This window comes from Leguminivora glycinivorella, chromosome 26 (assembly GCF_023078275.1).
Source record: "Leguminivora glycinivorella isolate SPB_JAAS2020 chromosome 26, LegGlyc_1.1, whole genome shotgun sequence".
Classification (NCBI taxonomy): domain Eukaryota; kingdom Metazoa; phylum Arthropoda; class Insecta; order Lepidoptera; family Tortricidae; genus Leguminivora; species Leguminivora glycinivorella.
Genome location: NC_062996.1, coordinates 7,437,782 through 7,458,880, shown reverse-complemented (window position 1 = coordinate 7,458,880; position 21,099 = coordinate 7,437,782). Strand labels below are relative to the sequence as shown.

Sequence of the window (21,099 nt, the reverse complement as noted above, 5' to 3'; positions counted from 1 at the left end):
TAAATAGTTTTGTAACCATATTTCAATAAATTATAAAAACAAAACAAAATTGTTTCCTTTTCGTTTCACGTATCAAGTAGGTATTAATTATTTCACGTATGAGTAGCTCACTTTTGAATTCATTTGTACATGATTAAATTGATTGATAAATAATGATTAATTATTACAATAAAATTATTTGAATTACCTATATGCAGCGTGACGTCAAATTGATGTCATCGGCATGAAAGTTACGGGCCCTGGGGGGTTACCATGACGTGCTAAAGCCGTTCAGTTTAGGTCGACAGAGAGGGATGGAGCTATGTAACTGCTATAGCTGTGTTCCTTTCTCTCAACCTAAACTGAACGTATTTAGGACGTCATGGTAAACCCCCCAGATCATAGTCAATATGAATCATAGGTTGTTATTACACTGTCATAGGTTTGTCACATTTATATATATTTAAGTTATTACGTACTTCTGCGGACAAGCGTGGTTTATATATCCATCTGCCAATCTGTTATATCCTATTGCATTTCTTCATGGGGCGGAGCAGCAAAGACATATGTCCTCCCGCTAGAGAGAGCGCAAAGGGCAGTATTAAAAGTCATTCTTAGGGAACGCTCCCGATACCCTACAGCTCTGGTTTACGAGAGCATGGATGTCCTAAGCGTGCGTGGACTATTTGTTCTTCAGGCGGTATCGAAGCAGCACTCGATGATTTTAAAATCATCTGAATATGCAGGCTATCTAGAGAAACTTATATTTAAAATTCCAGTGCCTTCAACACAGTCGGTTTTTGCGCATAGGTTTAGCCCGTTTCTCCACCCCTTCATATATAACAAAATATGCAAACTATTACCTCTGCAAGAATACTCTGGCAGGGAAGTACGAAACAAAATTGAAAAATGGCTCAAAACTCTTAATTATGAAAATATCGAGAACTTACTGAGAGTTATTAAATAACACACACACACACACACACACATACACACGCGCACACACACACACACACACACACACACACATTCACACTTAATCAAGCAGCTCACATACTACTACTGATTTTTTATTCATTTTTAAGCATTCAGTTATATGTATACTTCATCAAAGCTTAATATCGTTGTAATGCATGCTTTATTTTTTAATGATCCTACATTTTTAAATTTCGAGCAGTGATTGTGGAAACATTCTTTATGATTTGGTTACCTGCGTGACAGGCAATGCCTAGTGTAGGAACCGAAGCTAACTGATTGTGATGTACACTTATGTTTAAATAAATAAATGTTTAAAAATGTTTAAATATGAGAGCTAGTCCTACATCTATGATAGTGGACTATCGGCCTTAGGTAATTTCGACGGAACGCCACTACATACCGAGATTGGTAAGAGAAGTCATTGAGATTCACAAATATAAAAAATTCAATCGTGCGGATATTATATGAAAATATGGTAGGTCGCTAACTCATATGTAGTAAAAAAAAGCTTAAACTGAAATTTTTTTTTTAAAGTTAGGAAGTTTTTTTTTTTAATTTTATGTATCCCTAATATACCAATAAAATACCCAAAGAACAAATCAATCGGAAACGTGGTTTTGAAGAAAAAACATCTAAATTTCTTTTTTTACATTTTTTCGCAAACGGTAATCATTTAAGGCATACTATTCACCAAAAGTAATAATATGACAAATAATCGTGCATAACAATATCTCAAATTCAGCTAGGGGCGATTTTGCTATGGCGATCCGGCCATACGCTTTGACCTTTTAATAATGGAAACGCAATATCAAAAATTGTCATTAATAAAACACAACACTACCTGTATCAAATATTTAATGTAACATTCATACAAAATAATAGTTTTACCAAGGACCATAGAATACACACACACGGGACACACAAAGCCCATACAAAAAAGCGTACCCTAGCAATTCCCGTTATGTTTGTACATTTGGATAAAAATTGGTAGGCTGATAGAGTCCATGATGCTGAGCAAGATCCACTAGGTTTCCCAAATAAATATTTACGTACAGTAAGAACATTATTCACTTTAATTTTATGCACAGTAACAACATTATTCACTTTTCTCCAAAACTACACTCAGGATTCTTAGAACAAATTAAATTATCCTCATAGAAAATAATTTAATTTGTATTTTTAAGTAGACACACTAGTATTTTTTTTAACTATAAACTGAAATAAATGTCATATACAAAGAAAAAATGACCAAGGCCTTCAAGTTAAATTATTACAAACAACAAATTAAACACAAATTAAATTATTTTCTATGAGGATAATTTAATTTGTTCTAAGAATTAGCATGGCAGCGCCATCTCTCTTCGCTAACTCGTAATCACATGGGTTGATTTAGTTAGGAGATCGAACTAGTTTCGGTTCTATCTCAGAGATGGCGGGGGGCGCCTTAGCCTTCGGTAATTGTGTCATATACTTGAAAATTTCGACCCTTGCCACCGTGACTGAATGGCCGAGTGGTTTGAGGCATCCGTCGCGATAACGGAGGACACTGGTTCGAATCCAGTTTTGGACACTTGCGAGGCCTTGGTAATTTTTTCTTTGTATATGACTTTTATTTCAGTTTACACTCAGGATGACGCGTCTTCATATGCCACTTCAGACTGCAGTTCTGCACAAAAGCCTGTCCGCACACCGCGCAAGCAAGCCTGTTGTGTTTCCGCATATGCTCTCTCAATGCCTTCCTCCTCGCATATGCCTTCTTACAAACACTACACTCAAATATCCTTGCCACATTATGCTTCACCATATGAGACTCTAAATCTCGCCGATCGAAGAACTTGTGACAACACACTTCACATTCAAAATGTAACTCTTCCAAATGATCTCGCTTCATATGCTGGTATAAGACATACCTTTTTGTATACGACTTCTCACAGACGCTACATTTATAGTCAAATTTAGCTTGGCCATGTACCTGAACTAAATGTTGACGGCGTTTAACGTAATCCTTAAATCGCTCCGAACACTTTGTACACTTAAACCTTTTCACCATTTTATGCACACTGACTACATGATTTTTAAGCTTCTTATGCGATGGAAATATCTTTTCGCAAGTCTCGCAATGGTAAGTGCCTTCTACATGCATGCTTTTTATATGCATTTTTAATCTGAAGCCAGTTACGAATCCCGTTCCGCACTCGTCGCAAATATAATTACTAAAATGTCTGTTCATATGTGTTTCTATCGATCCAAAAGATTCAAACTTTAGATCGCATATTTGGCATATATAATTATTATCCATAGGTACTTTGAACGGTATTACTCTGTCTTCGAATTTGGTGTAAAACTTTTTATCATGTTTCGCTTCTAGATGAGTTTTAAATTCTTTTAAATTATTGAAGCTGTTATCACATAATGTACACATTAGGTCTGTTACATCTACATTTATGACGAGATTGTAAGGGTTAAGGGTATTCAAAGATTTCATAACGTCTGTTAGTTTGTGTTCTTTTTGGTGTGTTCTTAATTCTTCTATGTTCTCGAAAATGTTTTTGCAGAAGTAACAGGGCAGACCAACTCTGCTTTTACCCTAAAAACAAGAAACGCAAAATTATGACATGTAAAATTTGACCAGTAATATACACCATGTTTTTATTGAATTCCGTTACCTTTAAAAGAAGGTTCTTTAGGTCAAATAAAATTAATTTCTCAAAGAAACTTCTTATCTCTTACGGTTATCGAATTATTAAAAAAATAATTTTGATTACTGAACACTTGTGTGGCATCCCTTACCACTTCTTTATGTTATTTGTTTTGACATGTGCCGTCAGACACTTGACACTGACTTTAATGTTATGAATATCTGGGCAACCGAGCTTCGCTCGGTTCTGTTTCGTATCCTTGACATGTGTCGCCATCTAGTTCAAAAATGAATAGTACCTACATCGAGCGAAAGCCATTCGCCACAAAAACTCAAATAGTGTATTTTCTATTCGTTTTAGCCTTGACCTGTGTCGCCATCTAGTGTTTGCAATAAATAGTACTTACATCGACCGAAAGAATTCTGTCTTAACAGTACAACTACTGCACACGAGATGGCGCGCGAAGAAAAACGCATGAAAACTCGAAAATTCGCGTTTTCCGGGACCTAAGGATAAGTTAGACCGATTTTTCACCCCCAAAAACCCCCACATAACAAATTTCTGCGAAATCGTTAGAGCGGTTTCCGAGATCGTCAGTGTAAATAAATATATATATAAATAAATAAATAAATAAATAAATAAATAAATAAATATACAAGAATTGCTCGTTTAAAAGTATAAGATTAAGGTCCTCTCACACTAATTAAATCATTTATTACGTATGGAACGGAAAAAAAAAATTTTTTTCGAATTTATTGAAAAGCGATATACAGGGTGGTTCCTGATGATGAACCTGCGTGTCGAATTTAACGGAAAACAGAAAAAACACGGTGTATATTATAACTATTGTACCTATATATGAATATACATTATGAAAATATAGTGATTTTGAATCCAGTCAAACATATTATAATAGAACATTAGGATTCAAGTGTGAAAAAAAAGTTCGAAACGAGTTGCGAAAGTTTTAAATCAACACGAGTTACGAATTTCCTTTTCGCACGTGTACGACACACGATGTTTTTCAGTACAGATGGCCGTCCGAAATTTTAAACAGTGCGAAAATTCGGAACTCGTTAAACTCGTGTCGATTTGAAACACTCCCTTCGGTCGTGTTTTAATTTATCGCCACTCGTTTCGAACTTCCATTTTGCGGCACTTGTACCGTAATGTATTACCAGTCACCTGCAGAGAAAAGGAGACCCCCTTGCATACAAATTTGTATGGCACACAAACTGACTGTACAACTAACTTCTGCCCGCGGCTTCACTCGCGTTAGAAAGAGACAAATAGTAGCCTATGTCACTCTCCATCCATTCAACTATATCCAGTTTAAAAATCACGTCAATTCGTCGCTTCGTTTTGCCGTGAAAGGTGGACAAATAAACAGACACACACACTTTCCCATTTATAATATTAGTATGGATTCTTGTCTCTTCTTCTTCCTCCTACCCTTATCCCACGTTATGTGGGGTCGGTACAACACGTCTTCCTCTTCCATTCTCCTCTATCTTTCGTCATCTCAACACTCACATCTTTCTTTCTCATATCCTCTTTCACACAATCCATCCAGCGTTGTTTGGGTATACCCCTCCCTCTCCATCCATCAACCTTCATCTCCAACCACAGAATTAGATTTAGATAGAAGAAACAAGTTCATTCATTTGTATGGCGGCCGAGCGTGTCAGATTTTGTACTGAAGTTGTTACTTGCCTATGATTTTAAATATGTCTCAGGCCCTTGAGTGTTCATATTTTTTTGTGTTGTTGCAATTAATATTACTTAAAGAGGCATTATTAATGTTTTTGTTCACTTCAACTTACAAAAATTGACGCCCGAAAGCTGCAAGCTGCGATTAAAGACGGACAACTCAGTGAATTTCACTCATTTGACACGCTAAGTAGATACGTTTGCTTGATCTATGGTATATATGACATCTGTGTCTCCAACATTCTTTTGCCTATATGACGTTCATCCCTCCTCATTACACGACCGTACCACGCCAACCTGCCACTCCTCATCTTTTCCGTTATAGCAACTTTCAAACTTCCCGTAATACTTATACTAATTCCTGATCCGACCCATTCTAGTACTTACCTTAAAAGCGGTAGCATTGGAGTACTCCAAGATCAGCTGTGCGTTGTGACTATAAGCCACTTTCTCAGTGACAGAGTCTTGGCGGGATTTCACCTTCATTTTTAATTTGGCGTCCTGGTTGAGTAGGGCTTCTATATCCGTTGAGCAAATTTCCTTTCCTGCGATAAAATAGTTATTTGTTATACAAGGGGGCAAAGTTGTATTTTAACGCCGAGTGTGGAATTGAAAAACGAGCAAGTGAAAGGATTCTATAGTTGAACCAAGAGCGAAGCGAGTGGTTCGAAAATAGAATCCTGAACTTGCGAGTTTTTTAACACACGAGAAGTAAAATACATTTGCACCCGGTGTAACACAAAAATTTTCCCCTCACTATAGCGAGGAAACTACAACGCAAAAAATGCGTTTATCACTGCTTCCAGTAGTTCCACATGTGGTAAATCATCTTTATTACTAGATTCACCTACTTTTATCAATTTTAAAGCAGTTAATTTGACTTTATTCAAGGACAAATTACTTTACCCACTAGTGGATAAAATGCGTTTTTACCCGCTGGTATTAACGGACAAAACACGTGTTTCCGAGCTAGTGAGGGAAAAAAACATTAAATTCAATAAGTTTTTTTTCGCAAAAATTTCATTTTCAGTACACATGGTGCTTTTTATACGCACTATTGCGAGAAGTGGTTCATTATATGTCAGGTCGAAACTTCGGAGAGCCATCTGTACTGAAAAACGTCGTTCGATACACGTGCGAAAAGGAAATTCGTAACTCGTGTCGATTTAAAACACTCCCTTCGGTCGTGTTTTAATTTATCGGCACTCGTTTCGAACTTCCTTTTTAGGGTTCCGTAGTGTAGTCACTAGGAACCCTTATGGTTTCGCCATGTCTGTCTGTCCGTCCGTCCGTCCGTCCGTCCGTCCGTCCGCGGATAATCTCAGTAACCATTAGCACTAGAAAGCTGAAACTTGGTACCAATATGTATATCAATCACGCCGACAAAGTGCAAAAATAAAAAATGGAAAAAAAAGGGTACCCCCCCTACATGTAAAGTGGGGGCTGATATTTTTTTTAATTCCAACCCCAACGTGTGATATATTGTGTGTGTTATTGTTAGCTCCAGATAAACTAGAAGTGATTTCTTCTATGGTTGGCAACTTGAAGTGCTCGCGCCGAATCGCCTTGTTTAGGTCCTGGGGATCTAAGCATATTCGTAGGTCACCATTAGGCTTTTTGACCACCGTCATGCTATTCACCCAGTCCGTGGGGCGCTCGACCTTGGCAATAATGCCTTGTTCCTGCATTTCTTGCAACTTATTTTTAATTTTGTCTTTTAATGCTACTGGTAATTTCCTAGGGGAATGGACAACTGGTCTCACATCCTCTTTTAGCCTTATTTTATAATTCCCTGGCAAACAACCTACACCATTAAAAACGTCCGGATATTGATCTAAAATTTCACTTTTCTTTTCTACAGTATATAATCTCTTAACCAGGTTAAGCTCTCGACACGAGTACCTACCTAATATCGGCATTGAATCTGTGTCCACGACGACAAATCGTAAAACATAAACATTCGTTCTATATGTGACTTTTAAATAACATTTACCTACCACCTTTATTTTACCCTTTGAATAAGCTTCTAATTTCAGAGAGGTTTTTGTTAAATTTGACTCACAAATATTTAAATCTTTTAACCTACAGAAAGGAAGGATATTCACGTCAGCACCGGTATCTAACTTGAAAGTTATATTTGTATCACCTATCTGTAAACTCTCTAGAAACTCATTTTTATTTACCTGATCGGAAGAGTCCTCGCGCACCTCATAGACTCCACACATTCTGGAGTAGTGATTGAATCTCTTACAATTTAAACACTGTTGTCCATATGCCGGGCACTTAAACTTGGCATGCACACCACCACACTGTGAACAACCACGATACCTCGGCGTATTGTGCCACTGTCTCTCCTCGTGGTACCGTGAAGATGTTTGACGTCCTCTAGCACCTCGTGAGTCCTGATACTGCTCCTGCTGTCGCGACGGGCCTGGGCGCGACCATTGTCCGCCCGGCCGCGCGCGCGATGACCTTGACCGCTGTGCTCGAGAAAATCGACGATTCTTTTGTATGGCATCAATCTCGTTCACTTGAGCGTTAGTATTTTGACTTTCATTCGTTATTCCATGAACATGGTGATGCTCAGTACTCTCTGATTTCAAGGTCACAGCTTGTGCGCGAGATAATTCTGCTAAATTACCGATCTCCACAGCCTTCGTTAACGTCAAATCTGGTTCCCTTAATAGACGTTCTCGTAAGGATCCATCTCTTATTCCACATATTAATCTATCTCGCACTAAATCTTGGCACAAGTCTTTGAATTCACACTTTACGGCCATCTTGTTTAATTCGAACACATACTGTTCAACGGACTCGAACTCGCTCTGATCGCGTGTAAAAAATCTGTGACGTTCAATTGTTAAATTTTTCTTTGGAAAGAAAAAACAGTCAAATTTCTCCAACACTTTGTTAACCGTGTCACATTTCGTCTTATCTGTAAATTGATCGTATACATCCCGACATCGTTCACCAATGACATGAAGTAAAATATTTATCTGCACTGTCACGTCTTTTTTGTCGATTTCACACGCTGCATAATAAATCATAAAACTCTTCTTCCATTTATCCCACTCTTTGCTCAAATTACCAGATGTCACATTTACAAGATTATTTTCAAATACGAACGGCGGCGGTGGTTGCAAAACTGATTCCATTGTACTTTGCAATTAATTACTTTTAGTTTTACGTCTTTATATCTGTAGGTATAACCCTTTATTTTTAACACTCAGTTCAAATACCACTATTAACTATAAATCAATCCATTTTAAAAACCGGCTGCGCCATGTTTAGTATGTAAGGACGCAGGGAGCGTGAATCAAAGACGAGTACTGCTTTAAGACTGATTTATTCTTTTTTATGCAACCACCCTCCACATGCAAATATATGATATGACAGGATAGGTATTTAAAAATGAATAAGGGTTTACTAAGATCGCTTTTTGATAATATTAATATTTTCGGAAATAATCGCTCCTAAAGGAAAAACAGTGCGTCCCCCCCCCCCCCCCCCCCTCTAACTTTTGAACCATATGGTTAAAAAATATGAAAAAAATCACAAAAGTAGAACTTTATAAAGACTTTCTAGGAAAATTGTTTTGAACTTCATAGGTTCAGTAGTTTTTGAGAAAAATACGGAAAACTACGGAACCCTACACTGAGCGTGGCCCGACACGCTCTTGGCCGGTTTTTTACGCACTTGTATCGTAATGTACTATTTTGGCACAAGCCTTTATCGCCTTTTTACTTTTCTTTCAACAGTTATCTACTGCTCTCCGAGACGTTTCTAAAAACCATACTCAATGGGGATACCTTTCATTACTGAGTTCCTATAGCCACCTTTCTGCTCCATCACCAGATCAGCTCCATGATACCATAATATTGCATTGTCACGTGATTTACTTATGTGTGCAAAATTTCAGCTCAATCGGAAACCGGGAAGTGGGTCAAATTTAACTTGCATGATTTTTTATTTATTTTTCAGTACAGATGGTGCTTTTTTTACGCAGTCGCACTCAGTTAGTGCGAGAAGTTCATTTCTTGTCAGGTCTAAACCTCGGAGGGGCGTCTGTACTGAAAAACGTCTTACGATACACGTGCGATAAGGAAGTTCGAAACGAATGGAGATAAATTAAAACACGACCGAAGAGAGCTTTTTAAATCGACACTCGTACCGCACGTGTGACAGACTTGTTCCTATTTTTGAATATTGACTCCTTGGACGTTTTGACCCTTGGACAAATTGGACATATAGACTCTTTGAGCATATTGTCTTCTTGGACGTTTCGACTCTTACACATGTTGACTCTATGGACATATTGACTATTTGGACATTTTGACCTGCGGACATATTGACTCCTTGGGCATATTGACTTCTTGGACGCTTCGACCCCTAGACATGTTGACTCTATTGACATATTGACTTCTTGGTCATTTTGACCCTTAGACATATTGACTACGTGGACGTTTTGACCCTTGGACATTTTGTCTCTTTAGGCATATTGACTCCTAGGACGTTTTGACCTTTGGACAAGTTGACCCTTTGGACGTATTGACTCCATAGACATTTTAACATTTGGGCATATTGTCCCCATGGACATTTTGACACTGGGACAGTGCCCGCGAAGGGGAGTTACCCTTCTTACCCTATATGTCTTTAGTATGAAAATGAAATGAAAATGAAATATTTATTTTTCAAGTAGGCATATTACAATGCGCATATGAACGTCAAATAAAGCTACGCCGGCTCTAACCCTACGCCTCAGCCTCGAGAAGATTTCAGTCCCCCCTCAGTTGGGAGGGGGGTATCCACTATGGGACCGGCAAGAAACTCGGCGGGCAACTTCTTTTCAAAACATTACATCTTATAACTAACATGCATTAAATAACAAGATACAATTTAACATGCAAAAGTATTCATCAAAGAATATGAACAGACTAGGTACTCTATGGAAATTAATTTCAATAAATTATATTATTGCTTAATAATACGTCGTTCTTCTTCAGAGAAAACATATCAAATTGTCACAGAAGAAAAAGATAATATGAGTTACTTACCTCGCAATACGTCAAGATGCATGACGTATTCCGGGCACACTTCGTGCAGCGTTTTCCTGGACGGCAGAGCGCGCAGGTTTGTAAACCGCGCCATCAGGCGAGCCTCGTCACGGGCCAACGTATCATCATTGTCAGGACCTGAGTATATAACCACAAAATTAAAATTTTGAAAAAAACCCCGACCGCGACATAATGGACCGATTTTCACGAAACATGGCTAAGAACACTCCCGACTAACTCAGCTTTCAAACAAAAAAAAAAATCGAAATCGATTCATCCGTTCGGGAGCTTCGATGCCACAGACAGACACGTCAAACTTATAACACCCCGTCGCTTTTACGTCGGGTGTTAAAAATAGTTTATAACGCCTTTTTTCATTATCCGATCCAATATCCCATTTAAGCCGCCATTTTTTATTTTGGCCTTTGAAATCCTTCCGACATCCGATTATATAAAAAAAAAAGACTAGCGCTCTAGCACCATCTGTGGCAGAGCTTATTCTGAGTGGTGTCTGGCTCAGTCGGTAGTGACCCTGCCTGCTAAGCGGTCCTGGGTTCGAATCCCGGTAAGGGCATTTATTTGTGTGAAGAGCACAGATATTTGTTCCTGAGTCATGGATGTTTTATAAGTATAATAAGTATGTATTTATCTATTTAAGTATATATATATCGTCGCTAAGCACCCATAGTACAAGCTTTGCTTAGTTTGGGACTAAGTTGATCTGTGTAAGGTGTCCCCAATTAATATTGAAAAAAAAAATCTTTTTTTGGTCGCAATAAATGCTTTTTCCCCTCACTAGCTCGGAAACACGTGTTTTGTCCTTTAATACCAGCGAGTAAAAACGCATTTTATCCACTACTAGTGGGTAAAGTAATTTGACCTTGAATATAGCCAAATTTTCTGCCTTAAAATTGATAAAAGTGGGTTAATCTATTGATGAAGATGTTTTACCACCTGTGGAACTACTGGAAGCAGTGACAAACGCATTTTTTGCGTTGTGCTCTATCTATAGTGAGGGGAAAAGTTTTGTGTTACACTCGGGTGCAAATGTATTTTACTTCTCGTGTGTTAAAAACTCGCCAAGTTCAGGATTCTATTTTCGAACCACTCGCTTCGCTCGTGGTTCAACTATAGAGTCCTTTCACTTGCTCGTTTTTCAATTCCACACTCGGCGTTAAAATACAACTTTGCACCCTTGTATAACAAATAACTAGGTATTTCTTTCTTGCTTTCATTTTCAATACCACGCAGAACAACAACAACAACAATACATTTATTTTCCAAATCTGCATATTATTACATAAAGCCTAAGTTAATAATAGAAAAATAAACTATAGAAATATATAAGAGCTTCTTAGAACATTTGCGAACCGCCAAGGAGTGGAATGCTCTGCCTGAGTCTGTTTCCCCATGAGTACAATCCAGGTCTCGTTTAAAGCAAGATCAAATAGGTATCTCATAGGTAAGCGTGCTCCACCGTAGACTGCGTCATCACTTACCATCAGGTGTGATCGTGGTCAAACGTCCTATTCATACAAAAAAAGGTCTAGCCTGCATCGTGAAGACTGGAGCTTTCATCCTACGATTTACCAACTAAGTGCGGAGAATACAGATGTGATAATTTTACAGGCACTATAGATAGCTTTATAATAGAGATGGGCCGAATACGGACTTTGCCGAATACGAATATTCGGCCGAACATTCGGTTCAGCTGTTACCGAACCGAACATACCGCCGAATATTCGGTTCCGGCATATTTTAAATCCTAGCTTAGAGTTAAAAAAATTTCAACGATTGGTAATCGTTACTAAGGATCGTAATTTTCCTATAATTTAGTGCATAAGAAAATTTTGGTTTTTGTACATACACATCACGCCTGTATCCCACAAAGGGGTAGGCAGAGCACATGAACTACTAAGTTTCAGTGCCACTCTTGGCAAAAAAGGGGCTGAAAGAAATCCAAACTGTGACATTGCAGTGACAGGTTGCCAGCCTCTCGCCTACGCCACAATTTAACCCATATCCCACAGTCTACTTCTACGACACCCACGGGAAGAAAGGGGGTGGTGATATTCTTAACCCGTCACCACACGGGGTTTGTAAGGTTTGTTGGTTTTTGTAAGCTACGTTATTTTTACTTTTTTGCATAATTATTGTAGGTATTTAATCATATTTTAAAGCATTTTTAACACCCTTTGGTGGTTCCATAGAAAGCTGAAATAAAATGTCATTATCCTACGAAACAACATACGCTATTTATTTACTTTGTTTATTCGGTAAATATTCGGCAATGTAACCGAACTATTCGGCCGAATACGAACATCGCAAAATTTGCCGAATATGCCGAATACCGAATATTTTGGCCCATCTCTATTTTATAACAAGAAGCTGGTGCACTATATCAGGAAAGGAAACCCATTGTTTCTTTTTCATTCTGGATATTTTTATTCTAAGAGGGTATGTATAAAACTCACCAAAGTCCTTATTTTCCGAGTCCATGAAGTCATTATCATCAATATCACCATCATCATCATCGGACTCCAACTCTAGTTCTAAGTCTTCTTGTTTTACCTCATCCGCGGGATCTTTCACTGTAAAAATACAATAAGGTACAGTGGGGCAAATCTCGAGGAGGGGGCAAATGTAACTGGTCCATTTTTCCCATGTTTTCCAATGCTTGCATTATTAAATAGAGTGTCCACCGATTATGTATGGTAGGCGTGTTCAGTGGATACATGTAGAACTCAACATCATAGTGTAACAATGGAAAAAACCCTATAAACCCTAAACAAAACAACCGCTGTACCTTAAAAAGTATTTATCAGGCAGGCAAGGCAACCATGGTCGCGCGATAAATGATAATACATCAGGCCCTAGAATAAAGAGTACTATCGTACAGTATGGCCACTCCCGCTCCCCGCTGAAAGTGCCGCCCACCCCCTCTCGGTTACCTCACAGTTAGCGCCTGACAGAAACGCCACCAGTCGACCTGTCATATTTCACTCATACAAGCATGGTACGCGTTCACCTACACGAGCTTAGACTGTGTGAGGAATGCGCCTCTTTCATATGTCTGATCACCATTGTCCGAGGTGTGACAGACCTTACATAACAGACAGGCCTTAACATAAAAGATAAAAGAGGAAGATACCAGACTGCAGTTGCTTCTCCGCCTCAACCACCATTTTGCGGAAGTCATTTGCATCACGCAACCTCTGGATGCAATTTACACATATCAAGTTACTGCTTCCACCCGATGTTGAGAGCTAAAACAAATCTAGAATTAAAACTCATAACAGATGAGATGGGCCGAATACGAATATTCGGCCGAACATCCGGTTCAGCTGTTACCGAACCGAACATTCGGCCGAATATTCGGTTAAGCCATTCAATGATTGGTAATGGGTACACATTTATCTTAATGTTCCTATAATTTACTGCATAAGAAAAAATTTGGTTTTTGTTTCTTAAGATACATTCTTTTTACTTTTTTTTTAATTATTGTATTTTATATTTTAACACATTTTTAACTCCCTTTGGTAGTTCCTTAGAATGCTGAAATAGAATGTCATTATCCGATGAATTACGAAACAACTTATGCTATTTGTTTACTTTGTTTATTCGGTAAATATTCGGCAATGTAACGTACTATTCGGCCGAATATGAACATTGAAAAACTTGCCCAATAACGAATATTTGCCGAATATTCGACCCATCACTTCAAATGAATTACTTTTTTGACAACCTGTCATTTTATGAGCGCCTAGCTTAGAAGCACAAACTTTGGGGCTAAATGTTATATTCTTCATATGAGTATCACCAACTACAAATTCTATTGCCTATTCTCTTCTATTGCCAGAAAGACATATACAAAATATTTTTTAGAAAACTCAAGGAATTTCAAGAGATATTCAAGCGTAATAACAACACTCGTTTGAGAGGTCACCTCTTAAAGCTAGAGAGAGATAGATCTCACAGTAACCCTTATAAACACTTTTTGAGCAATCGAGTAGTGAGATCTTGGAACAAACTCCCAGAAGACGTGGTCTCAGCACAAAGTGTTAATCAGTTTAAAAATAGACTAGACAAGCACATCACATCTACAACTCGGCTATGATTACTGTCACAATGATCACTGGATACAGGCTATATCAGTTCTTTAACTGCCTGCCTGCTTATTAAATAATAATAATAATAATAAAACTTCAGGAGCTTGTAATAATGTAGGAAATGTAACAGGTCATTTTGAAACTTCGGCAAATTTATTTCAGTCTAAGTATAACCTAACATTTATCATAAAGTAAATCCATACTAATATTATAAATGGGAAAGTGTGTGTGTCTGTTTGTTTGTCCATCTTTCACGGCAAAACGGAGCGACGAATTGACGTGATCTTTTAAGTGGAGATAGTTGAAGGGATGGAGAGTTACGTAGGCTACCTTTTGTCTCTTTCTAACGCGAGCGAAGCCACGGGCAAAAGCTAGTGAGAACTAAATCTACTTCAAGTTGAATATTTTTTGTCAATAAACAACTGTTATGAAGATATACCTATCTTATCTTGTTCAATTTACAGAGTAACTTGTAAGGATATAAAGTAATTACTTACAGAAACATTGAAACACTCCAAAAATATATCGTAGTATACTTCAAAGATTCCATCGCAGTAATACTCTTTAAGGACGTCGCGATGGTCGCCTGCTTTTAGACAGCACCGGCATTTTCCGTACAGACTTTGAGTGGAGTCCATATTTCAAGTAAATTTCACTAATTTACAAGCTAAACGAAAAGAAAACAAACATGCTGGATACAAATTTACATGTGATATTATGTATATACGATGTTGCCATGTTAAAACCAAATAAATCCGATAAAAATCTTACTTTGTTGACCAGATAAACGACCTGACTGTTAGTACCAATTTGTTGTTATTATAAACCAAACTTAAGGAAATTATATATGATTTCGGAAACACTTTCTAGCTATTTAAATATTTGAGACAAACAATCTATGTCGCGACCAACGCGAAACTATAGAGCCCCAAGAATATTCCCCTGCGGCAACACTGGCGGCGCCCTCTGGGTGGAGCCATAGTAAGTATCTCAAAGTTGTCAAACTACGTGCCACGTAGACATTCCACGAGGCGCGAGAAACGCGCCAGTACTTAAAAGTGTAACACACAGTGAAGTGATCCACGTGCTATCCAGATATTGCAGAGACGACTAAAGCTAAGTATTTATTTATACTTGGTGGCTCACAGTGGTGTAATGGTATCTCTTACAATTGTTTCCATATCTAACTAAAGGCTATTACCTCGATTATCTTAGTAACAGACAAGGCGCACTAAAGGTGCCACTAGGTGCCGAGTTGTTTATCTAAATAGTAAGTATGGTACTCAATCCTGGAAGACTAGTTCTCCAGAGGCGCAAGCAGACAAGGCACGCTAAAGGTGCCGGTAAGTGACAGGTAGACACACTTAGAATAAGCATGCATGCTCAATCATGGTGAGACCGCGGCGTGCTCGGCTCAGCCCGGGGGTCGAGGTCGCCGGGGGTCGAGGGGCACGTCGGCGGCGTACCTGGCTCAGCCCGGGGGTCGAGGTCGCCGGGGGTCGAGAGGTACGTCGACGGCTCACTGTTCTCAATCCTGGTAAGACTAGATCGCCAGAGGGTGAGGTGCGAGTCCACGGCGTGCTCGGCTCAGCCCGGGGGTCGAGGTCGCCGGGGGTCGAGGGGCACGTCGGCGGCGTACCTGGCTCAGCCCGGGTTGTCGAGGTCGCCGGGGGTCGAGAGGTACGCCGACGGCCCTCACTGTTATCAATCCTGGAAGACGAGTTCTCCAGAAGAGTCGGTATGATAGGTACGAGGGTGTTGACAGTTCAGCACGTCCTCACACCCGCCGAGCTCCAGACAGACGTGCCGTAGTGTGGCGGTACGTCTCGACTATCCACTTGGGCGTGTAGGCGTCCGAGGAAGATGTATTTGGTGTACCCTGTCTGGTTGAATAAGATCAATCCTTAGTATGAGTAGTATGACGATGATGTATGTTCTAAGGGACGGTTGTTAGGAGAATACCATATTCATGAGCACTTAAAACCCACAGATCACGGAGTGACAATCAGCCGCCGTAACATAAAAGCAAGCGAAGCAGATCAGAGGCTCACCTGGCCCCGAGAAGGTTGGGACAGCGTGAGCGTGGATGAGGAATCATCTATAGAAATGTCAGGTATGTATACCATGCATTCTGTTTGGTGGTCAGTATATATATTGACCACACACACACAAATAAGTTGCCATCCTTCTCCTTTACGGACTCGTAAATGTACCGTAGGCGGCTAGGAGAGGGGTGGCGACAATGGTGGTTAGTGCTGGGATTGAACAGATATAGAATCAAGGCATAACCTAAAATGAATGCAAGGTGTACTATCCTAACATTAAACGTATTATTCTAAGAAAAATAACATGTGTGTGTCAATAGTAACAAAAATTGCAAGATTTGTACTTTAAGTACACGTGCGGAATCATATAATTACAGGGTCTGGTTCAACATCAATTTTGGCTCATTTAGTTATGAAAGTTACTTCAAGAGCTCAATAAGTGAAGACTTTTAAGAATAAAGTAATTTCATTGACTGTGTAATACGGCAGGATATGAGAAAATACATCATGGCGTACTCTCTCGGCTAAAGGATGGTTTACTTACTTATAAGATACATTTTATTCCCCGTATAAGAAAAAAGGCTCATTTGTTATAAATAATGTTTAAAAAATAAAAGTATGAAGATTTCAGTATTCGTCCGAATTTATGAAATTAAAAATTCATTATTCAAAAATAAAAGGTCATGTTATTGAACAAAGTTGCTTCAGTTGCTTCCGGGATACGTCACGAATACGTCTCTGATTGGCCAAAAGCGAAACATGGCGGCCATCGCGCCATCGCGGCGGCCATAGCACGAAGTAGTGTTGCTACAGTTACAGTAAGAAGATTACCCGAAATGTCGGGAGAAAATTACGACTCGAAAGGATTAACCGGATAACTTCAGTGAAGAGAAGAAATTATTTTACAAACGGATTCGACTTGGAAGGCAGTAATGAGAATTTTCTTATAAGATGAATGTGTAATTAAGTCAAACGGTCATACTGAACTGTGTATAGATATAAGTCGGTAAGAATTTTGTCTTTGTGTTCGTAATTATATTGGATTGATTAGTATATAAGCTAGAAGATCTTTTCAGGGATAAGAAGAGAAGCACTAGCCTATGGTATACTGCAGGTATATCTTATAAGTCTTATAAGACAAGCGTAAAATAAGAAGGGGCAGAGGAATTTTCCGCTTTGAATTTTACTTGATACATGTGTGTTAAACTTAATTAGAATTAAGATTTTAGTATTAAGTATTTGTATAAAAGTAATAACGATGCATCTAAAAGGACCGAAGAAGAAACAAGTTACGGTTAGTTTATTCGTTAAATATGTCAGAAATCAGGGAGTTCTGACTAAGGCTGGCAACACTAATTCCCGTAGAGAATACGCTTTACTTTGAAACTTTGTTTACGGAGAAGCTGCAACAGCGCTGGTTCCCAAGAAGTTTGCATCCAGTTTATAGGTAAGATGCAGTTGTTTTGTACAATTTCAAGTGCTTTATAGAAGAATTAAATTGGTGAATGAGTACGATTATTGAAAATATGTGTATTTTACGTCATAGGAAGACAAAAACACGAACCGGCCTCCGTGAACCATCACGGACTCGACACATACCACCGGATTAGACGAGAAAAGAGAAAAGAAATTCCTCGGTAAGTTTTTAAATAACTACTTCGTCATCACATGAAGTTTGTTCAAAGAAAAACCAATCGTCAGCTAATTTGCCGTAAAGTTAGCGAAAACGACCTCGTGGTTTTTGCAAAGAAACATGGCGTGTTTAAAGTTCTAAAGTAGAAATAAAGTTAGTTAAGTAAGAATATTACAGTCAATATTCAAGTTTTAACATCCGTATTACGTTTTATTAGAGATATCTTGAATATTTTGACATTGTACTTGTTATTGGCGAAGATTAACTTGGATGAAGAAATGTATTTGCAGCGGAGTCAAAATGGCGAATTCTAGTATTCTTTAAAAGTTTAGAGAAGTTTTTAACATCGTGAGATATTATGTTATGCATATCTCGCATATTTTTCCTGAACTCACAATGTTGTTTACTTATTCCTTAAAGAACTTTGAGAAAGTTTTTTTTTTATGTTGATTGTGTGTATATGTGAATTAACATCTTCTTTACAGGTTTAGTATAAGAAGTGAATTTGTGTCAATAGTGTTCGTTAAAATACGTCATACAAATTAAATACAAAAATAAAACAAATGAGTAAGCTGAATGAGTGAAAGTGACAGTGCAAAGTTATATTATAGTTACCTGCGTGTAAACGTCAACGTTACTGACAAGCACTGATAAGAAGTGATAAGTCTTAACATAAATTTGAGTTCAATAACATGTCTGTGTGTATGTTATGTTTACAGATATTCCAATTTTCTTTAGTGATATTCAATTTAAAGTGAAATAATTTAAATTTGGAAATAAAAGAACTCATTAATTAAATTAATTTTAAAGTGAAAGTATTAAAGTTTCAAATAAGAGTCCTCATAAATTAAATTAAATTTTAATCTTTTGTTACTTTTAACTATTGAGTGTTGTTTTCCATAATAAGAATAGATTAATAAAAAATAAACAATTCCTCATTTCTAGTAGCATTCTAAAATAATTAAAGAAAATGTCAGAAACCTATCCTTGTGAAGGATAATTAAATAGACTTTTCCCAATAAGAGTTTTAATAAAAGATACTAGTTTATAGTATATATTTCTGTACCTTCCAGGACAAGATGGACGAGATTCTCTTAATCAGACTTCGAATCACCAGTGAAAAAATTGGTGCTGAATTGGAAACAATACCCAGTACGGTTCGGTCAGAAAACATAGGACAGGCTCAGGTCGTCTATAACAGACTGCAAGCTGCAGTGAATAGGCTCAACGCTAATTTATCAGAATACTTTCGTTTAGCTACAACTCCTGCATCAGATGAAATTTTCTTGATTAGTGGCCAGCAGCTTTTAGCAGAAGAGACTTTAGCAGAACTCAAGGCGAAGATCGACCAAGTCACCGTATCCCGTGAGACCCAGGAAAAGCCGCCTGAAGTGAATTCCTCTTGTCGACTACCGAAACTCCAACTACAGGTTTATAACGGGGATGTGCTTTCCTGGTGCGAATTTTGGGATAGTTTTAGCAGCAATATCGACTCAAGAAACTTACCTGATGTAGACAAGCTGTCTTATCTTAAAACTTCAGTGACGGGTGATGCTAAGAAAGCTATTGATGGCCTGCCTACCACTAACGGAAACTATAAGATAGCGGTCACTCTACTAAAGGAACGTTTTGGCAAGAAAGCTCATCTGATTGATGCCCACTATGCTACATTATACAAAATCGAAACGGCAAAAAGCAGCGCAGAAGATTGTAGAAGAACTTTCAACGAGGTGGAGCGCAATCTTAAAATCCTAGAGTCTCTTGGCGAAAACACCAACCACAACCATCTTCGTTTCATGATTTTGGAGAAATTTCCTTCGGATTTAATATACGAAATAAAGTTGAAAATTCAGAATGAGTCCACACAAGAACTCCGGGAACAATTGAATAAAATTATCACTGCAAAGGAAGATGCAGAGAGAATTGCTGGAAGGAAACGATCACATGAGGTAGATGACAGCACTGTCGGTACCCTGCATGTGAACGCAAAGCGTGCGAAGAGAATGCATCATTTCCAACAGGGAAATAATACCTCAAATACTCAACATTATCAAGGAAGTACTAACAGAAAAGGACTAAATAGAAAAGGAAAATTTCAAAGGGCCAATGAACCCAAAAAAGGAAGCAAACCGAGCGTATCTAATGTTGCAACATCTGCTAACAGATCTGCAACTGTTAACCCAAAGGAAAAAGGGAAAATCTTAGGTTGTATATTCTGCAACGGCAAACACCGCAATTATACGTGCCAGGACGCTTCTACTTTAGAGGAAAGAAAGAAGCGGTTGACCGGAAGATGCTTTATATGCTTTAGGAAGAATCATCTTGTAAAGGACTGTAAGGAAAACTGGACTTGTAGACTTTGCCCAGGAAAGGAAAGGCACAACATGGCCTTATGCCCTTCAAATTTTCCAAAGGATCCCAAAACAAAGAAACAGTCTTGACTATTTCAGAAAGAGGAATCACCACTCTACAGACAGCTGTTGTTTATGCTAACCCCTTGGATGGATAGTCAGTGGCAAGACGGAACCACAGCTTGAAGAGGAATCATATGTAGTGACTTATGCTCAAACTTGTATTGAAACGAAGCTTCATCAACCAGATTCACCTCTTTGTGATGGAGACATTAAAAACCTTTGGGAATTGGAATGTATAGGAATTTGTGATTCACCTAAAGCAACAAGAGAAGAAGAAGCTATTAAAAATTTTAATGAAACTACAGTAAAAATTAACAATAGATACACGGTAAGCTGGCCATGGATAACTTATCCGCCTGACTTACCTAATAACTTTGGAATCGCCTTTGGGCGTCTGTCAAGTTTACTGAAACGCATGGACCAAGAAACCTTAATGTCATACGACGATACATTTAAACAACAATTAGCTAAGGGTATAATAGAAGTCGTACCCACATCAGGAACGTCAACTGGTAACGCTATTCACTACCTACCCTTC

General features: G+C 38.3%; 2 protein-coding genes across 5 annotated transcripts; one reads left to right on the top strand and one right to left on the bottom strand.

Moving 5' to 3' along the window:
* Nucleotides 1-1,860: 1,860 nt before the first annotated feature.
* On the bottom strand, nt 1,861-15,165 carry LOC125240045 (PR domain zinc finger protein 5-like). 4 transcript variants are annotated; one of them, XM_048147877.1, is made up of 7 exons: nt 14,967-15,165; nt 13,512-13,626; nt 12,835-12,951; nt 10,361-10,498; nt 5,694-5,851; nt 2,868-3,544; nt 1,861-2,087 (listed from the first exon to the last, which is right to left on the bottom strand). In XM_048147877.1, exons 1-7 carry the CDS (start codon nt 15,105-15,107, stop codon nt 2,054-2,056), a joined length of 1,380 nt encoding a protein of 459 aa, XP_048003834.1. In that variant the 5' UTR covers nt 15,108-15,165; the 3' UTR covers nt 1,861-2,053. The 4 variants fall into 4 exon arrangements, with proteins under 4 accessions (XP_048003834.1, XP_048003833.1, XP_048003831.1 ...); XM_048147876.1 differs by having other exon boundaries at nt 1,862-2,087; nt 2,581-3,544; XM_048147874.1 differs by having other exon boundaries at nt 1,862-2,073; nt 2,581-3,544.
* Nucleotides 15,166-17,099: 1,934 nt separating this feature from the next.
* Nucleotides 17,100-20,640, top strand: LOC125239797. Its single transcript, XM_048147485.1, has 3 exons — nt 17,100-17,961; nt 18,061-18,151; nt 19,221-20,640. Exon 3 carries the CDS (start codon nt 19,227-19,229, stop codon nt 20,586-20,588), a length of 1,362 nt encoding a protein of 453 aa, XP_048003442.1. The 5' UTR covers nt 17,100-17,961; nt 18,061-18,151; nt 19,221-19,226; the 3' UTR covers nt 20,589-20,640.
* Nucleotides 20,641-21,099: the final 459 nt, after the last annotated feature.

Excerpts from the sequence above, each read along its gene's own strand:
- LOC125240045 (XM_048147874.1), bottom strand. The coding sequence starts at position 15,107 with ATGGACTCCACTCAAAGTCTGTACGGAAAATGCCGGTGCTGTCTAAAA. Across the intron at positions 10,499-12,834 it reads CTCGGAAAATAAGGACTTTG|GTCCTGACAATGATGATACG; the intron begins GTGAGTTTTATA and ends TTATATACTCAG. Across the intron at positions 3,545-5,693 it reads CCAATGCTACCGCTTTTAAG|GGTAAAAGCAGAGTTGGTCT; the intron begins GTAAGTACTAGA and ends TCTTGTTTTTAG.
- LOC125239797 (XM_048147485.1), top strand. The coding sequence starts at position 19,227 with ATGGACGAGATTCTCTTAATCAGACTTCGAATCACCAGTGAAAAAATT.